The 20935-nt window shown below is 42.7% G+C and overlaps 1 protein-coding gene across 1 annotated transcript in view; it reads right to left on the reverse strand.

Moving 5' to 3' along the window:
• LOC134841709 (potassium voltage-gated channel subfamily H member 6-like) overlaps window positions 1-20935 on the reverse strand; it is a 633879-nt gene that overhangs the window by 103760 nt on the left and 509184 nt on the right. The window contains exons 4-5 of the mRNA XM_063857742.1: window positions 3243-3368; window positions 3096-3122 (exon numbers count right to left, since the gene is read on the reverse strand). Coding sequence (XP_063713812.1) covers window positions 3096-3122; window positions 3243-3368 — 153 coding nt within the window. The remainder of the gene's footprint in view (window positions 1-3095; window positions 3123-3242; window positions 3369-20935) is intronic.

The following is a 20935-nucleotide window of genomic DNA, read 5'->3' on the forward strand; positions in this document are numbered from 1 at the left end:
AAAAATCATTTTAACAAAAACCTTTTTCACGGCTAATTCGCTTTTTCACGGCTAATTGCGCTTCACATTGATACTATACCTGGCTGGCACCTTCTGAGCTTTCTTTGAAGTGTCTAACATTGAACAAAAAGACACCCTATGCCAAAAAGACAAAAATCCAAACACCAGAACTTTACCAAAAAAAATCGAACTTCATCAAATTTACTCGCAGGAAAAAAATTGTCTCTTCAGCACTTTCACATATTTAATTGTTGAAGAAGCGAGAATAATTATCAGTACTACACCATTTAAATTATCCCCGTTTGATGTTTCAGCCCTCACACCATGCCCGAAAAAATTGGCTCTTCAGCACTTTCACTTTCATGTATTTATTCAACTATGAGAAAATTCCAAGCTGTAATTTTGCTTTTTATCGGTACCTGTCTAAAAATCCTTGACCGCAAATTCCGGTCAATTTGCAGGAAAAAGACTTCATACATAGATTATAAACTTATAAGACATGTTCCGACTATAATTATTGAAGAATAGAATTCCAAAACTTATACAAAATTGCAATAAAAATGCTTTTCCCCTTACCTTAGTTGCTTTTTTAACCGCTAATAGTGCTTCAACATAAAATCACACTTGTTGTCTCTCAAATACTAAACAGCGAACTGGAAAAAAGGGTAACTTCCCAAATGGCATAATTCCCAAATGGCATAAAAATGGAAACTTTTCCCAAATGGCATAAACTTCAAGTTTTCATTGTAAATTAAACGTTTTCTATCAATTTATATTTCTAGCATTTTGTCACGAACAAAAGCATGGGAACAAGATTTGGAATTAATTGCTTCCAAACAAATTTAAGCAACAGATTTGTCGAAAAAAATTCACCACAAGAAGCTTATTAATAATCGCAAGCTTATGCTTCTTGCTTTTGATAAAAATTTCTACTAGTTTTTCAGGATAAAATCTCAATCAACATTTGAATTAACAATTTGACTAATTTTCTCACATTGTTCACGAAAAAATTGTTCTCAATTTTTCCAAAGCAACTGTTGCATGAAATTTATGCCATTTGGGAAATTTTTCATTTTTATGCCATTTGGGAATTATGCCATTTGAGACGTAATCGAAAAAAGACACCCTAAGCCAAACTAAAAAATCCAAAACAACAGAACTGTACCAAAAAGATCACATGTGAAACAAACTTGAAACACCTTTAAGAATTAGAACAAGAAGTCAAGATCTTCATTGGGCGTCCAAACATCATTTTTAGTCCAATCTTTCCAAAATGTTAACTTCAAAACTTACAAAAGATTTTTTTTTTCAAAATGAGGAAAAATTGCTAAAAAATTAAAACTGACTGAAGATTGGAGTTAAGCTTCTATTCAAACTGTTGTCTGAATCAATCTGGAAAACAAAAAAGCCAACCAGCTTTTCGCAACACTAACACAGCTTTAGTTTTTTCAATCCGATACCCTAAATACGCCTTTATTTTGATGCCACACCTTACCACTACGTACTTTCTTTGCGGTAGTCAAAACCTTCTGTAAAAAAAACAACCCAACTCCATATGTCCTACCAAATAATTGGAGAAAGGTCTGGAACAAAAAAGCATTTTTCAATTTAATCCGATCGACACTCAGAAGTTTTGAACATAGCCAAAAGAAACTCTGTCTACATTAAATGTTTACAGATTCAGTTGAAAACTTTACATAGCCAACAGACAGTTGGAAACGAGTCAATGATCGCAAGTAAACAGAAAAACTACACACTTGTCTTTAGAAAAACTTCAATTTCGAATTTCAAAGAAAAAATTGATGACCTTGAATCTTCGAATTTCTAAAATAATTTATAATTGACACTTTTTTTCGGCAAATCTAAGCCAATTTGAGAAAATTGCATCAAGAGGTAAAAAAATTCACTGGGAAATCTGAAAACCAAAATCCAATTTCGAAACTAAAAGTAGATCACACTTCACCTACTTTTACGCTTTTGCTTTTCGACAGCGGAGTTTGCCTCCCTTTTAATACAGGAAATCAACTAAGCTGAAAAAACAAATCAAAATCAAAGTTGAACTTGAAACGCAAAATCAAATTTGAACTTGAAAAGTTAGAAATTTCTCCTGGAAAAAAAATCAACACGACCTATAATATAAGTCCTCACTACGATCATCGACTGTGAATCATATTTTTGGGTGTCGATTAAATACTGAAATTCTTGACTTAGAGTGAACTTTTGTACAATGCCGCGCACACTCAAGTCAATTAATTTGGATTTAATGAAATGGCTCACGGTCTTAGAAATTCCAGTGATGTGGTAATTAAGCCGACAAAACTTGAGCAAGAAAACGAAAGTCTGACAATTAAATTTTTACCGGAAAAACAAAATTTCAGTTTCTTAGATACTGCAAAAACACAAGTGCCCTTTTAATAGCTTCCTAATGGCGCAAGTGATTTGAACCGTGAGATTTCTTAAGTTTCTTTCCCATTGTTCTAGTCGATGATTTTCGGACTCAAACTTACATTTCTGGTTCATTCAATTTTCTGTTAGTAAGTTGAAAGCAGCGAATAGGCGACGGGTGAGTTTTTCAGGCAAATTCAGCACCATAAATCTTTTTGGTCTACTTTATTATAAAGTATTGTTTTTCCTCGGATAATGAATAGTTCATAAGTCTCCTCGGATTTTAAGTCAAAAAGCAGATACGCGTCATCGTCTGAGATCGGAGACCATTGATCTGGATTACCCTTAGACCAAGCGGGAAGGGCTTGAAGGCTATGGAGGATCCATAAAAAAGCAAGGTCAATTTCTAACAGACTCTCATGAGTAATCCCATATTCAGTACGACGCAAATCGGCTAAGCAAACTGTTAAATTAAGTTTTAAAAAATGAAGAGGGCAATCGGATTGAAAATCTGGCCACTTAATATGAATTAAGGCACGTTTTGAACTTGATAACTCGAGGTTGGATTTATAGTTAGAATAGAAGTCTAAAATTAATTTTTTAAATATTAACTACACACTACTGTTTCTACAAAAAGCTAGACTATCACAAGCGAGACAAATAATTGGGACGAGAGCCAAGCTACAAATAAATTAAACATGCTCACTCACCCTTCACCGTGCTTCGTAGAAGCTGCCCTTTAAACGGCAAACTACCAAATTATTAGAATAACCTTTTTTAAATTCAAATTCTTTCTCTTTTGCCGCTGCCCATTGCAGTCCATTCGATGTCAAATTAAAACAGCAAAAAATAGTTACATTTTTGAGAACCAGTTCTGGTAGAGTGAGTGTTGGTGGTATCTTCAAAATTGAGAATAAACATGGCGATTTCATCTTGTTCGTTTCTCACCGGAGTCACACACACCTGGCACAAGAAACCACTTCCTGCAACAAAAATCAACAATTACTATTAACATTGCTAAAAATGACTTAATGGAGTTAACGAAACAAGCGAACTGCTTTTTAGAGAACCGAGAATTTTTACCGAGAGCTGTACGCGTTGCGTTCCACTTCACATTCACATAAATAGTTAAATCAAAAATGTTTTCAACATCGGTGATCCGCTAAGGCCGGAGAGTCAAATGATTGAAACAAAATTGAAAAGAGACAACTTTCTCGAGTGAAAGAAAAAAGGTAAAGAAAATGATTTAAAAAATCAAAAAAGGTATATGCAAATTTCTCTCGTTCGGATGGTGTCCGTCTGTATTTCCCACACTACCAAACTGGACATCTCTCTTGGCAGCTTGGAACTTTACTGTGGTAAAGAGAAACCATTCTTGTGAGATCGCTTCTTTTTTGTTGAGAACATCTGCTCACGCTCAAGTTTATGTGGTCTGGCATGAGATCCTTGAACCACCTCTAAAAACCTGACTCTGTTGTCTAAGAATACAATGAGTCGATCAAAATCACGAGCCTCGCTCCCATCTTCAACAGTTTACCATGCTTTCTGAGACTTGCCACAAATAGTTTTCTACTGATCTTCCGAGTGACTTGATTGATTGCGAAGCCTCATTAAGGAATGAGTGTAGCTGACGAAGCTGAGATACGTTCTCCGTTCGAACTGCATTAAACCCATGGATCCTTGAAAAAAGTTTCCGAAGCATGACTCGATCATTTTTGTATCTCTGCTCTAGCAATTGGAGTACTACCTCTTAGTTACTTTCTGTCGTCTCCCGGTTCACGATGAGTTTAGAAGCATGGCTCGTCAAACAACTCTTGAGATACATCAATTTCTGAACCGGTGACAGCTTCTTGTTGTCATGGACAGTTGCTCAAAAACGATCGATGAAGCTTGACCAGGCAAAGAAATTGGCACTGAAGCTAGACAGATTAATCTGCAGCAACCAGAAAAGAGAGATTGATGACATGAGACGAGAGTACATTAAAGAGAAAAGATTCAAAGCTAAAGAAATTTGGCGTGTGGAGGGAAAACTTGAAAACCAATGACAAGATCAAAAATCATGTTAGGACAACAATTCGTTAGAAAAGGCCTCTTTCTACAGACTCCTTCTAAAAAAAATTAAGAAGAGTCTCTTTTTCGCTATATTCAGTGCGATTTAGTTGTCCCAGATAACTGAAATCGATGTTTGCATATTTTCCTCGAATTTTCAAAAATAATGAAGTTGGAAGAAATGATATTCGAGACTACAACAAAAACTATGCATTCGAGAACCAAATGTTACACAGAGGCGAAGTTGCACTTCGTATACACAAGCAAAAATATAACGAAACGCTACTGGGAAAAACTGAATGAGTTAATTTGTGAGTCTACGAAATTTCTTACGGGACGCACGCCAATTAAGAGTCTACAAAAACGCTAAGTGACGGAAGTCAATTATGACGCATTAGCAGTACCAGTCTAAATGAAAAAAAAAATTACCAGTTAACAAGCCCAAATTTATCGAGCGGACGCATTTAACTAGTATACGAAAAAGTTCAATAAAAACATCCGACCCTGCCCAGATTCCAACCCTCTTATTTTGTTGCGGGTCTCCTTAGCTACCTCTACGCTACAGATATATGATACCTTGAAGCAAAAGTGTTATTTGTAACTTAATAGTCTGTGTTAATATCCTCAGCATTGGTTGGACTCAATAACTGATTGATCAAAATGAACACTTTCAAAAAAAAACAATAATATTTGCGCCTTAGAGTGGAAAAAAAAGAGTTCATACTATCACACAAGCTTTGCTTGTGTAAAAACATCCTCTGTGAATGCTAACTTCTAGCTCAAAACTGGAAAATGAAATCGTTATAACTACTTCTTTTACTTCTATAATGAACTTAGTTGATGCTAGAAGAGAAGATGAAAAACTTCTGTCAGGAGTTGTAGCAGAAACTATGAAGCTTTTAGGTAAATCCTCCTATGGATATCAGATCATGGATAGATCCATGCATAAAATCACAGAATATCTGAACGATGAAAGACTCGAGGCAACCAATGAGCTCTAGTTAAAAAAAATGAAGACGGTTGAAAAAGAAATGTATGAAGTCGAGTTGCTAAAATCAATCATTGTGCACCGACAATCTATAACTGTTGAGTTTTTCAAACTGCAAAATGCAAAACTGAGAATGTTGGAGCTCTACTTAACTTCTATGACAAGCTCTGTGATGTGAAGAAACTTGAAGAGCTGGAGATGGACACAAACTCACTAAACTTAGCTCTTGCTGAACAAAACTTAAATGACTGTATTCAACCAGATAAGAGATCAGCTTGGGAAAAACTGGAAAAAAAAAATAACTGCAGAGACTTGTAGAAGGCAGATGCAAATACTTATTTTTTTTGCTCAAATTTGTTGCAGTACCCATAAAAATTACGACAAACGAGAGCTAGGACTTTATATAGAGGAGTTTAGTGCAGTGTGACAACAAGAGCGGATCACCGGAGTGTGCTGTTTGGCCAAAACCCATTTTGTACTATAAGAGACAGGTATAACGGTGAATAAGCGGTACCCCACAGTTCTGACGAAACGTTTCGACTTGAGCACAGCTTGAAAACAGGTTCTACCGGTTTTTTCTTGAGTGGTTTAGCACCCAACACGCTTAAAGTGTTTTTCGGCTTAAATGAGTGGGGCTAGATAGGGGGAAGGTTAGACAGGGGGGTTAATTAGGATAAAGAATGTTGGTTAGAAAATGTAAAAAGGGTGCCTTAATACTGTAACTATACAATCGGCATCGTCGAAGTCCTTACATTAGATTAACCAGATTAAAACAAGATTTGGAACGCGAATGTACCCCATAGTTAACTCGAGATAAGGTAGGTGTACTGGACGGATCAGGTGGGGGGATCAGAAATAGATGTAATTTTTCAATAAGAAACCCACAAGGTTATACCCAAGATGAACAATAGTGGTGGGAACAACGCGTGACAACCAGGTACCAGACAAATTTTCTTTGGTAGAACGGTTTCAACAAATTTGCATAATAAAAATTACATTTTTTTCTATTTTATAACAGATAAAGTTTTTATCGAGAGTTTTTCCAAAAAAAAATTGGTACAATTTGCAGGCAGTCAGGCAAATTTTTAAGCGCCCAACACTTCATCTACTTGAATCCTGGGAAGGCAAATTAGCTGTCCCATCACCAGAGTTCTAGGAAAGCAAATCAACTGTCCCATCATTTGAAGCCCTGTTAAGGAAAATTAACTGTCCCAATACTTGAGTCCTGGGAAGGCAAAGCAACTTTGGCAACACTTGAAGTACTGAGAAGTCAAATCAACTATCCCAACACTGAGTCCTGGTAAGGCAAAACAACTGTTCCAACACTTGCCTTGGGAAGGCAAATCAACTGTCCCAACACTTGGTCCTGTGAAGGCAAATTAAATGTCCCTACACTTGTGTCCTGGGAAGGCAACTTAAAACATTAGGGACTCCCGGCAGCCAGCCCCCTTGATCATCTCCAACATCTACTACTAAGGAATATATCCAAAAGTGGTGGACTGGCTGTCAGAGAGGTTGATTCCATGCCGTGGCGAGTGTTTTCGTGATGTGACTTCTTGTCGGTATCAACAACACCAGAGACTGTCCAACAAAGGATCGTGTCAGTTAGCAAATAGTTCCTTGACATTCCCTGAATTCAAAATATGTGTATGTGGACGAATTGTCCAAGCATGAGATCAATTGTATTGAGCTTGTCGAAAGCTGGATCTGCTAAGTTGTAGCTGCTGACATTTCGTAGGTCTGTGGTGCAACTTACATATTTGAATGCTCGTTATCCGTGATGTTTTCCAACACCACACAAGAACCTTTGCAATTGTTACCAGGCTTTGTTAAAAATTTAAGATACTATCGCCCATGGGTTGACATATCATTCTTCTGGTTCCCTCCAACTATGCGATCTGGAGCTTCTGTTGCCACGCCGGTGCATGGCCTAAAACGTGATGACGTTCGCCTTAGCATAATTGTCAATCAGCGCCCTCAAGTGATGAAGTAGACCGTTCTGCAAGCAAACTTTGACCTTTGCCGTTGGAAGCACTATGATGGTTCCAGTTCGTTTGATTAAAAGGGCATCTATTGTCGCTGTGATGTGACGATTAGGTTGGCTTCAACTGCTATATAGAGTTGTATGATGCTTCTTCTGACATGTATTGCACAGTGATGCTGAAGGACATTGCTGAATGCCGTGACTGGCAGACAAGCAATTGAATCACATCCTATTGCTGATCGCAAATTTCTCTCGTTCGGATGGTGTCCGTCTGTATTTCCTACACTGTCAAACTGGACATCTCTCTTGGCAGCTTGGAACTTTACTGCGGTAAAGAGAAACCATTCTTGTGAGATCGCTTTTTTTTTGTTGAGAACATCTGCTCACGCTCAAGTTTATGTGGTCTGGGATGAGATCCTTGAACCACCTCTAAAAACCTGACTCTGTTGCCTAAGAATACAATGAGTCGATCAAAATCACGAGCCTCGCTCCCATCTTCAACAGTTCCCATGCTTTCTGAGACTTGCCACAAACAGTTTTCTACTGATCTTTCGAGTGACTTGATTGGTTGCTAAGCCTCATTAAGGAATGAGTGTAGCTGACGAAGCTGAGATACGTTCTCCGTTCGAACTGCATTGAACCCATGGATCCTTGACAAAATTTCCGAAGCATGGCTCGATTATTTTTGTATCTCTGCTCTAGCAATTGGAGTACTACCTCTTAGTTACTTTCTGTCGTCTCCCGGTTCACGATGAGTTTATAAGCATGGCTCATCAAACAACTCTAGAGATACATCAATTTCTGAACCGGTGACAGCTTCTTGTTGTCATGGACAGTTGCTCAAAAACGATCGATGAAGCTTGACCAGGCAAGCAAATTGGCACTGAAGCTAGACAGATTATTCTGCAGCAACCAGAAAAGAGAGATTGATGACATTAGACGAGAGTACATTAAAGAGAAAAGATTCAAATTTAAAGAAATTTGATGTGTGGTGGGAAAACTTGAAAACCAATGACAAGATCAAAAATCATGTTAGAACAACAATTCGTTAGAAAAGGCCTCTTTCTACACTCCCTTCAAAAAAAATTAAAAGATGGTCTCTTTTCGGTTATATTCAGTGCGATTTAGTTGTCCCAGATAACTGAAATCGAAGTTTGCATATTTTCCTCCAATTTTCAAAAATAATGAAGTTGGAAGAAATGATATTCGAGACTACAACAAAAACTATGCATTCGAGAACCAAATGTTACAGAGGCGAAGTTGCACTTCGTATACACAAGCAAAAATATAACGAGACGCTACTGCGAAAAACTGAGTGAGTTAATTTTTGAGTCTACGAAATTTCTTACGGGACGCACGCCAATTAAGAGTCTACAAAAACGCTAAGTGACGGAAGTTAATTATGACGCATTAGCAGTCAAAATGAAAAAAAAAAGAAATTTACCAGTTAACAAGTCCAAACTTATCGAGCGGACGCATTTAACTAGTATACGAAAAAGTTCATTAAAAACAACCGACCCTGCCCAGATTTCAAACCTCTTATTTTGTTGCGGGTCTCCTTAGCTACCTCTACGCTACAGATCTATGATACCTTGAAGCAAAAGTGTTATTTGTAACTTAATAGTCTGTGTTAATATCCTTAGCAATGGTTGGACTCAATAACTGATTGATCAAAATGAACACTTTCAAAGAAAAACAATAATATTTGCGCCTTAGAGTGGAAAAAAAGAGTTCATACTATCACACAAGCTTTGCTTGTGTAAAAAAATCCTCTGTGAATGCTAACTTCTATCTCAAAACTGGAAAATGAAATCGTTATAACTATTTCTTTTACTTCTATAAGGAACTTAATTGATGCTAGAAGAGAAGATGAAAAACTTCTGTCAGGAGTTGTAGCAGAAACTAAGAAGCTTTTAGGTAAATCCTCCTATGGATATCAGATCATGGATAGATCCATGCATAAAATCACAGAATATCTGAACGATGAAAGACTCGAGGCAACCAATGAGCTCTAGTTAAAAAAAATAAAGACGGTTGAAAAAGAAATGTATGAAGTCGAGTTGCTAAAATCAATCATTGTGCACCGACAATCTATAACTGTTGAGTTTTTCAAACTGCAAAATGCAAAACTGAGAATGTTGGAGCTCTACTTAACTTCTATGACAAGCTCTGTGATGTGAAGAAATTTGAAGAGCTGGAGATGGACACAAACTCACTAAACTTAGCTTTTGCTGAACAAAACTTAAATGACTGTATTCAACCAGATAAGAGATCAGCTTGGGAAAAACTGAAAAAAAAATGACTGCAGAGACTTGTAGAAGGCAGATGCAAAGACTTATTTTTTTTGCTCAAATTTGTTGCAGTACCCATAAAAATTACGACAAACGAGAGCTAGGACTTTATAGAGGAGTTTAGTGCAGTGTGACAACAAGAGCGGATCACCGGAGTGTGCTGTTTGGCCAAAACCCATTTTGTACTATAAAAGACGGGTATAACGGTGAATAAGCGGTACCCTACAGTTCTGACGAAACGTTTCGACTTGAGCACAGCTTGAAAACAGGTTCTACCGGTTTTTTCTTGAGTGGTTTAGCACCCAACACGCTTAAAGTGTTTTTCGGCTTAAATGAGTGGGGCTAGATAGGGGGAAGGTTAGACAGGGGGGTTAATTAGGATAAAGAATGTTGGTTAGAAAATGTAAAAAGGGTGCCTTAATACTGTAACTATACAATCGGCATCGTCGAAGTCGTTACATTAGATTAACCAGATTAAAACAAGATTTGGAACGCGAATGTACCCCATAGTTAACTCGAGATAAGGTAGGTGTACTGGACGGATCAGGTGGGGGGATCAGAAATAGATGTAATTTTTCAATAAGAAACCCACAAGGTTATACCCAAGATGAACAATAGTGGTGGGAACAACGCGTGACAACCAGGTACCAGACAAACTTTCTTTGGTAGAACGGTTTCAACAAATTTGCATAATAAAAGTTACATTTTTTTCTATTTTATAACAGATAAAGTTTTTATAACACACAACTCTGTGATGTGAAGAAATTTGAAGAGCTGGAGATGGACACAAACTCACTAAACTTAGCTCAAGCTGAACAAAACTTAAATGACTGTATTCAACCAGATAAGAGATCAGCTTGGGAAAAACTGAAAAAAAAATGACTGCAGAGACTTGTAGAAGGCAGATGCAAAGACTTATTTTTTTTGCTCAAATTTGTTGCAGTACCCATAAAAATTACGACAAACGAGAGCTAGGACTTTATATAGAGGAGTTTAGTGCAGTGTGACAACAAGAACGGATCACCGGAGTGTGCTGTTTGGTCAAAACCCATTTTATACTATAAGAGACAGGTATAAAAGTGATTGAGCGGTACCCCACAGTTTTGAAGAAATGTTTCGACTTGAGCACAGCTTGAAAACAGGTTCTACCGGTTTTTTCTTGAGTGGTTTAGCACCCAACACGCTTAAAGTGTTTTTCGGCTTAAGTGAGTGGGGCTAGATAGGGGGAAGGTTAGACAGGTGAGTTAATTAGGATAAAGAATGTTGGTTAGAAATTGTAAAAAGGTTGTCATAACACTGTAACTATACCATCGGCATCGTCGAAGTCGTTGCATTAGATTAACCAGATTAAAAACAAGAGTTGGAACGCGAGGGTACCCCATAGTTAACTCGAGCTAAGGTAGGTGTACTGGACGGATCGGGTGGGGGGATCGGAAATAGATATAATTTTTTAATATGAAACCCACAAGGTTATACCCCAGATCAACAATAGTGGGGGAACAACGCGTGACAACCAGGTACCAGACAAATTTTCTTTGGTAGAACGGTTTCATCCAATTTGAATAAAAAAGTTACATTTTTTTCTATTTTACAACAGATTAAGTTTTTACCGAGAGTTTTTCCAAAAAAAAATTGGTACATTTTGCAGGCAGTCAGACAAATTTTTAAGCGCCCAACACCAGAGTTCTAGGAAGGCAAATCAAATGTCCCAACACTTGAAGCCCTGGTAAGGCAAATTAACTGTCCCAACACTTGAGTCCTGGGAAGGCAAGCAACTTTGGCAACACTTGAAGTCCTGGGAAGTCAAATCAACTATCCCAACACTGAGGCCTGGTAAGGCAAAACAACTGTTCCAACACTTGTCTTGGGAAGGCAAATGAACTGTCCCAACACTTGGTCCTGTGAAGGCAAATCAACTGTCCCAACACTTGGTCCTGTGAAGGCAAATTAAATGACCCAACACTTGTGTCCTGGGAAGGCAAATTAAATGTCCCAACACTTGGTCGTGGGAAGGCAAATCAAGTGTCCCAACACTTGAGTCCTGGGAAGGCAAACTAACTGCCCGAACATTAGAAGTCCTGGGTATGCAAATTAACTGTCCCAAAACTTGAGTCCTGGCTAGGCAAATTAACTGTCCCAACACCTGAGTCCTGGGAAGGTAAATTAACTGTCCCAACACTTGATTATGGGAAGGTAAATGAACTGTCCCAACGCCAAGTGAAACTAGACTTGAGAGGCATAGATAACTTCACGGCACCTGGGTTTTAAGGGTCTTGGGTTTGAAACTTAAGGTCCAGAGTTAAACACTGCATAGTAACAATCAGAAAAACAATAAGGAAATCTAAGTTTTAAATCGGACTGTTAAATACATATTCGACTGGAATTGTTTCAAAATGTTTAGATCATTAAGAATAATTGTAGATTTTTTACTTTTATTGATAATAAGTTCCTCCCATCTGCACCCCAGCTGGTCAAGACCAGGGGCAATGGTTCTGACTTTATCAAATCATTAGAACTGATTCAAACGAAATGAAAGTCACCACCGGGAACCCGTTCTACCTTTCCGAGGTAGCAGTGGTGCTCATGACGCTACAATCTGCACAATTTTGCCTATTGATTGTACGCACCGGGACAACGCCAACATGACTTGGCGGCTTGGGCATTAGCCTTGCTTTGACCCAGGAGTATCGGTGCTTCACATAACAGTGATTGATCATTGACTTTCTAACCGAGCACCGGTAGGAGCAGAGCGGACACTTAAGCAGCTCACCACCTGTGCTAGTGTCTTGGTTTGATGCGAAGGGTTGCCGACTCAGCTGCGGTGCTGAGACGGTCGATTCTGATGCGCTGATCAGTTTCACATGCGGGTGACAGTTTTGCATGTGCTTTGTCCAACTGCTGACATAGACATAAGTCTTGTTACAGTCGGACAGATGGCAGTCGAATATACCCATTTTGGACCCCCCGTCGCTGGGCTGCTGGGGGATCTCTGCAGTTCTTTCAATTCCTTTAGTTACAGCTCCTTCAGTTCCTGTAGTTTCAGTTCTTTCATTTCCATTAGTTTCAATTTCACTTTCACTACTAGCGGAGGTCTGGACTGAGGGTGAATGATTTTCTCTGAGATGCCTGTACATCTCTTTTTTGCTATGAAACATTCTACCACAGTTTTCATTAGCACATTGAACTGTTTGCAACCTCTTGCCGATAGCATTTGCTTTAAAATCCCCACCGTCTGTGAACTTGAGTTTGGTTGTCGGATTATGTAACCAGTTATCCTGGTCGCACTTGGTCTTGAGCCCATGGTTGTCAAGATCAGCCCTGAACTGCCTAACCCAATCTTTTTGCCAAACTTTAGCACCTTCAAGTAGTTCATTCAAGCTATCGGCCCCGATGTTTCTAAAGGAAGCATACAGTTGTACCCTTCTCCTGTGTGTGTGTTGAGCGAGATGGATGTCTAGTCGTCGTCGTTTCTGTCCGAAATCGGTGGGTTTATCTTGTCCAGGAAGCGTTGCCATATTTCCAGGGCTTTTCTTGGGATGGTGGTCATCTGGTGTAGGTTCCAATCTTCTGGGTAGTGGTTCCTCATGGCAGGGCAATCTTCCATTATGTGTTCCATCGTTTCTTCGGCTGGCCCGCAAGTTCTGCATTCGGATTCAGTTTCATCATTGATCTTTATACGCCAGTATCGTATCTTTGTGTGGTGACCACTGCAAAGGCGGCTCAGAGTAACCTGTTCCCGTCGTGTCAGGTCCTCATCTAATGGGAACTTAGGGACTGAGTTGCTGTCACAGTCCACTCTCTTGCATCTTGGGTGTTCCACACTGGTGTTCTTTGTTTCTTCTTATTTTCGCTTGTGCTGAGTGATAAGTCCAGGGGATGTTGTCTTGCGACATAGCGCTACCTTCTGCTGCGCATCTGTCAGCTTCTTCATTTCCCCATAGGCCACAGTGGCTAGGGCACCACAGGAAGACGATACCGACTTGTCGCTCGCCGAGGGTCATGAGGGAGTCAAGGACCTCTCTCTCCAGCCATGAGTTGGGACGCGGGTCACTCGTGATGCTCTCACAGCGTTGAAGTGCCGATTTCGAGTCGGTGATGATGCGGATCTGGCAGTCATGGTCGTCGTTGGAGGCTACGTGTTTTAGAGCATGGTTGATGGCCGTCAATTCGGCTTGGAAACTGGAGGTGAGTTTGCCAGCGGGGTGACTCAGCATCGTTGTTTCCTCTTCTGGGTCTGAGGGCACTATCACTACTCCTGCTCCTCCGTTCTTGTTGCTGTCTTGGGCTAAGCCATCAGTGTAAATATTGAGCTTGTAGGTGTCATGGTTTAGATTGATTGCTTCTTCTCCTGCCTTCTTTTTCGTCTCATCGTCCTGTCGTTTCTCTACGTTCGTGTAGGTGAAGGCGCAGTTAGAGAGTTTAGTCCATGGCGCTACGGGATCCGGGCAGGGTTCAGGGTTGCAACCTTCTGTGAATATCTCGTTCCATTTGTCTCGGGCATGGTCTCTCCAGTCTGTTTTCTTTGTACGCCGGTGTTGTGGCTTCTCTGCAATCTGGCGTCTGGGGTTGCTCGGGTCGAGTCGCATCGATTTCTCAAGAGCATTGATTGCGATGAACTTGCACCTTTCCTTGATTGTGGGCAAGCCGGCGTCAAGGAGGACCGCTTCGTTCGGCGTCGTCTTCAACTGCCCGGTCACTGCTCTGCCTGCGAACCTTTGGGCTGCCTCAAGCCTCTCAAGGTTCGTGCTTGACATCCAGGGGTGCCAGGCTGCTCCCGCGTACTCCACCAGAGAGCGGGAAGTCGCTGTATAGGTGTCTCTGATAAGTCGCTTGGAGTGTCCCCAGTCTGTGCCTGCCAGGTGGAGGAGGACTCGCGATCGCTTCTGGACTTTCTTCGTCACATGTTCGGTGTGCGCTGTGAAGGTCATCTGTCTATCATAGTGGAGACCAAGGAACAGGGGGTTCTGGACTGTCTTAATCGTGGTGTCTCCAATGGTGATGGTGGGGATCCATCTGGCTTCCTTTGTGTTGGTAGTAAAGAAGGAGCTTTCGCACTTTCCCAGTGAGATCGTGAGCTTCCAGGTGAGGCTCCACTCGGCAATCTTGTTTACAGCTCGCTGGATTGCTGATTCTGCTTGGCGAAGGGAGGTGCGTGAGGCAGATACTTCAACATCGTCGGCGAACAGACTGGCCGTCACGTCATCCGGAGTCACTTCGGCGAGATCGTCGATGTAGACGAGGAACAACAGGGGTGCAATGACGGATCCTTGAGGAACTCCTTGTCTGAGGAGCGTCTTTTCGCTCTTGCTGTCTCCGAAGGTGACAAACGCCTGCCGGTTGCTGAGCCATCCTTGAGTCCAGCGGATCAAGGTCTTCGGGAGTCCTTTCTTTTGCATCTTCCAGAGGAGGCCATCTCTCCAGACTTTGTCGTAAGCCTTACTGAAGTCTATCGTAGCCAGCACAGTTCTGTTCATAGGCTTCATCTGGAACGCATCAGAGACTTGCTGCGAGAGGCGGAGCAGTTGGTCCTCAGTACTGCTGCGCTTTCTGAAGCCTGCTTGAAGCGGTGTAAGCAGGTTCCTGCTCTCGAGGTGGTACGTGAGTCTGCTTGTTATTATTCTTTCCATGGTTTTGCCCACTACCGACGTCAGGCTGATCGGTCTGTACGAGTCTGTCTCTTGTGGGTCTTTCTTGCCCTTGAGGATCGGCCTAATGTCCGCCGTCCTCCAGGTCTGCGGCACCTTGCCACTTCTCCAGACGTGGTTGAAGAGCCGTAGAATATAGTCCTTCGCAGTTCTGCCAAGGTTCTTCAGAAGGCGCGGGTGGATGTGGTCGGGGCCGCCGGCTTTATTGGCGTTTAGCTTCTTCAGAGCGGCTTCTAACTCGTTCCCGGTGAGGTCTTGGCTCATCTCTTCCTCCACTGTGGGCGAGCGGAGCGCTTTATTAACGGCTTTCTTCACCCAGCGGTCTCTCTTGCTGATGTGGGTGTTGCTGGCCTTCTTGTAGCAGCTCTTGAAGGCTGCAGCTTTCTGCCGATTGGTGACTCTGGCTACGCCGTCGTGCATGAGGATCTTCGATTTGTTCTGGGACTGTGTGCCATTGCCAAGTTTCCTGATCAGGCCCCACAGGTTGGATCCTTTTGCACCCGTAACTTTCTTCCTCCATATTTCTTGTTTCTTCTCGATCATCAGATCGGTGGCTCTCTTGTCGGCGCTGGCGAACTCCTCTGCGTTCCTGTGTCTCATAGGTTTCAGGCGGTCTCTCTCATCGATGGCCTCTTTAATTTCCCTTGTGAGCCACACTTGGCCAGCTTGACCGACTTTTTTGAGGCCAATATGTTTAGTGGCTGCACCCATGATCGCGGCGCACAGCTCTAATTCCATCTTCTTGGTTTCCGACTCTTCACTGTTTCTCAGTTTGTCCTCGACTTCAGCTTTGAAGCCTTCGAAGTCCGCTTCTTTCCAGTTCCAGACTAGGTGGCCTTTAGTTCGGTTTCTGGTCTTCACTGGGAGGTTAACTTCTGTAATGATCGGCATGTGGTCGGAGTTGAGGCGAGGTTCCACAGTCCAAGTACATCTGTCGGCGAGCTCGTTGCTGGCTATCGTGATGTCCGGAGAGGTGAGGGCTTCCGACGCTGGGTCTTTCCTAGTCGGGCTCCCATCGTTGAGAACCGTCGCTTCCATGTCAATCAGGCTCTCGCTGATTGAGGGGCCTCTGTAGTCGTTTCTCGCGTTGCAGTCCCAGAGCGCGTCGTGGGCATTGAAGTCCCCAAGCAGGAGCTCGTTCGATTTTAGTTGTAGGTTGACTTCTTCCGATCTGTCGCGCCTCCGTTCCAGGACAGGGATGACTCCGGTGGCAGGTAGATGTTGGTGATGGTCAGTGGTTCTTCGCCAGTAACCACCTCAACTGAGAGTCCCTCTGCTCCTTGGTTGTTCCTTTCCACTGGGCAGTCCACTACTCTGTAGCTCAGGTCGTTTCGGATCAGGGTCATGACACCTCCTCCTCTAGCCATTCTCTGGAGGAGTCTGTCTCTTCTGACAACTGTGTACTTGACGAAGCACGGAGAGCTATCGCTCGGGATCATCTTGGTTTCTTGCAGACAGCAGATATCGATCTTCTCTTCGTCGAGGTAGCTTTCAAGTTCCATAATGTGTTTGTGGATGCCACCTGCATTCCATTGGAGGACTCTAATCACATCTTGAGTAGGAGTCTTCGCTGGTTGAGGCAGGGGTACGTCTGCTGTAACGTTGTTGCGGGCGCCGTGCTCAACTTTGCACGGGTTGCAGTTCCAATCCCGGTTTCGCCTCACTTGCTGTCTCTCAGTGGGCGTGTTGTCAATACATTGGATGTGGAAGCTTCCTCTGCAGGTGGCACACTGTTTGCGCGGCGCGTTCCGATTAATTTTCCTTTTGCAGTCCTTGCACTGAGAGGCTGGTAGTTCCGCACTAGTATCTACGGGTGTATCCGAGGTGCCATGCTCGCAGGCGCAACACTTCCACTGGTTGCTTCTGCCTCCTGAACATTTCAGGTGGGCCACCGATGACTTACACTCCTGGCAGGTGTTTCGCGGGCCTCCGGTTTTAATTGTGGCTTTGCAGCAGTCACATTTCGCTTTCGCCAATGGTTCTTCTTCAAATGTGAAGGCAGTCTCTTCCACTGGCGTCGCCGTTAGGCAGGGCGTGCAGCTCCATGATTCCCTAGTGGCCTCTCTGTTTCTCAAGGCTCTGGGGACGTCTCCACATTGGTAGTGGAAAGTTTGGGAGCACATGCTGCATTTGATGCCTGGGTGGGTTTTCCGCAGGCCTTTGTCGCACGAGGCGCACTTCACCCAGTCCTTCTCTTCACATTTGACACAGGTGAGGGTGTCTTTCGCGTACGCTTCTTGGGCTGCGGGGCGAGTCAGTCCACTGCACATCCTTCTCATGTGGAACTTGGCTCTGCACTTGTTGCAACTGAGGTGTTTCATGGCGATGGGGTCTTTGCACCAGTTGCTTTTGGCGGCCGCAGATCCTGTGTTAGCTTCTACATCTCCGGCCCGTAGTAGCAATTGTCGAGAGGTTAGGGCCTCTGTCTCTCGACTACCCAAAAACCCGACTTCTTCTTTCTTCTTCGACGACTTTCTCTCCATCCCGTTGATGACCCAGTTCGAGGATCTGTGATCCCCCCCCCGCACACCACGAGGAGGTCTGGGTCGTTGTGTGGGACCCTTCTCCTGCATAGTTGGTGAGCGACTGGCATTTTTTTTACTTTTTCATTCAGTTCCTTAAGTTTCATTTCATTTCTGGTTTCTAGTATAACCGCTTCTAATCTACCAAGATCTGTGCATCTGATGACAAGGGTCTCTAAGCCGTATAGCAGGACAAGCTTTAGGAATGTCTCAATGAGTAGACCCTTGTTCCTTAGTGTCAACCTTTTAGACACCAAGGCCGGTCTAAGACGTAACATTGCTATTCTTGTCTTAGAAATGCGAGCGCTGATAGCCTTGTCAGCGCTCCCATCAGATGCTATGATGCTGCCGAGGTACTCAAAGAGATTGACCTGTTCAACCTGTTCACTGAGTACATTGATAGGGACAGTAGTATTGTCTTTGGTGTTAATTACAATACTTTTAGTTTTCTCGACAGAGATTTCTAATTGAGCCAATCCAAAAGTTTTTGCTATCTCATTCAGCGACTTGGTAGCATTTGCCTGGTTGTCAGAGATCAAAGCCAGATCATCAGCGTATGCAAAGGTTCTTTTCTCCCCACTGGTCTTACTAGGGAGGAAGTCAAAAAGGATGATAAACAGTAGGCCTAAAACGCACCCTTGCCTCACCCCCGGTTCACTACAAAGGTGTTATCCTTATCAAGCTTGCCGATGGGTTTGGTGTGGAGCGCTTCAATCAAACTGATGATATCTCCTGGGATTCCAAAATCCCTTAGGGCAATAAACAGCACTTCCCTATCAATTGAATCAAAAGCCTTCTTCAGGTCGATGAAAGTCATACACAGAGGTTGCTGGTTCTCAATCCTTCTTTGCAGCAAACATCTAATTGCCAAGATAGCTTGGCCCGTTGACCTGTGGCTTCGGAACCCAAATTGATAAGGTGAGATCTTGGGCAGCTGCTTATTCACCCTATTTGCAATCACCTTTGCGAACACTTTGCCAATTTGGTCAAGAAGGAAAATGCTTCGGTAATTGTTCGGTTTTGCTCTGCTTCCTTTCTTGAACAGATTGAGTAATACTGCGTCCCTCCAAATTTGGGGAACTTTCCCCGGATCAAGCCAGATATCAGTGAAAATTCTTTTGAGAGGCTTGAGAATTATCTCGAGCAACTTAAGAAGGTCACTGGTGATCTGACTCTCACCGGGAGCCTTGCCCGTGTTAATTTCTCTCAAGGCTTGTAGTACCTCTGCTCCTTTAGGAGGTCCACTATCCGCACCTGGAAAAGACCTTTCAACAAACTTTCACTCGCCGGTCTGATCGTAAACAGATTCTCATAATGCCTTAGAAACTTCACATTACTGACTTCACCTTTGCTCCTCCTCTCCAACCAACTCAGGCGAACACTCTATAGAGTCTCTTTCAACACCTTAAACGCTTTACGCGTTTGTCCGATAACGTGCTTGTCTTGAAACCCTTCCAGGCCACTCTCTAACATCTCATTTTGGGCAAACTTCCTCAACTTGTTGCACTTCAAGTTTGGCCTTTTTCTTGCAGCAACCAATTCGTTAGAACCTGACGATGTACACTTCCCCTTTCTTTAAATACCAAACGTTGTTCAGTATTTAAATACTCGAAGAATATACCTTCTTTTTCCTCAGGATCCGGAACCGGTAACCTGGCATGGACATTACACACCAACTCCTTAAGAGTTCGATTGAAGCTCTCAATGGAGTCAGTGTGGGACAAGCGATTATCTGATGTTAGGAACGAGCGACCTTGGGCCGATTTCAGACAGGTATTGATTTTGGACCGTAGTCCAGGAGACTTCCTCTTTAAGCTTTTTCTGAGAAAACTTTCACCGTCAAACGCCATTTTGCCTGGTTCTTTCGGGGGTAAGACCACGCCTACAAGTTTAGCATGATCTGAGTGATGCCCGGTACTACCTCCCCAGCTGGCTCTCATATCTCTCCAGACCGTGTTCCGATCGGACAAGATATAATCGATGACAGCACCTGAGCCTCTGGGGTGACGCCACGTTATAAGCCTACTTAAAGGTTTCTTGAATAACGTGTTCACGATTTTTAAATCGTGTGTCGAACAAAACTCCAGCAATTTCTCACCGTTTGAGTTTGTTTCTTGGTCGGCAGACCAGGCACCAGCTAGTGGTCTCATTTCGGTCAGTTGCTCCTTACTGATTCTCGCATTCAAATCACCAAATATCAGAGTATGAGATCCAACTTTACGCTTGGGGATGCCGTCTTTCATTACTCTGAAGAGATCAGCGTAGAAGCAATCAACCCGCTTTTCACCTTTCTCATCATCAGGGTTAGTGGGACTGTAACAAACGACTATTTTAAACGTCTCACTATTGATGCGACTACTCAACCAGGCTACCATAGCTCGGTCACTTTGGCACCTATACCTGGTTAGTTTCAGTTTCAACGAATTGAAAATGAGAGCAATCCCGTGTCTACCTTTCATCTCAGGGTCGCTCGCGCACACAATAGTTTAGTTTCTACCAAGATCAGAGACTCCGTCGCTATTTAAGCGGGTCTCGCATAAACCCAGGGCATCAAAAGGCCGCTCAAGCATCAGCTGCTCTAACTCTCCTCTTTCCAACCCCCTAAGGGTCCTACAATTCCAATGTCCAAGCTTCCACGGTTGCTGCCTAACCAAAACATTGTTTCGGGCCGGTCGCTTCTGTTTCCGATTGGTTTCTCTCATTGGTTTGAATGTAGGTAGAATTTTTACAGGTATGGCTTACTCGACCGTATTACCCAACCTCTGTTATTACACCGAGGAGGCGTTAAGCAAAATTCCTCACGGAAAATCGCCTACAGTTTGGTAATGATACCAATGGTAGATGTATCTTCCGACTCTCGCCGAAGTGAGATCGTTGATTACCGCAGATTGCCTGCGAACGACTCAATCCTAACGCGGTGAGGCACTGCATATGAGAGTCAATTGATACATTTTTTAACACCCGTATAAAGACGAAATTGTACATAGACAGAAATTGTCGAAAAAGAACATGAAGAAAACAAGAGTGTCGTTACCTGAAAAAGGCGGAGTAGGGCAAAGGCAAAATCGCCC

Source organism: Symsagittifera roscoffensis, chromosome 3 (genome assembly GCF_963678635.1).
Source record: "Symsagittifera roscoffensis chromosome 3, txSymRosc1.1, whole genome shotgun sequence".
NCBI classification, from domain to species: domain Eukaryota; kingdom Metazoa; phylum Xenacoelomorpha; order Acoela; family Convolutidae; genus Symsagittifera; species Symsagittifera roscoffensis.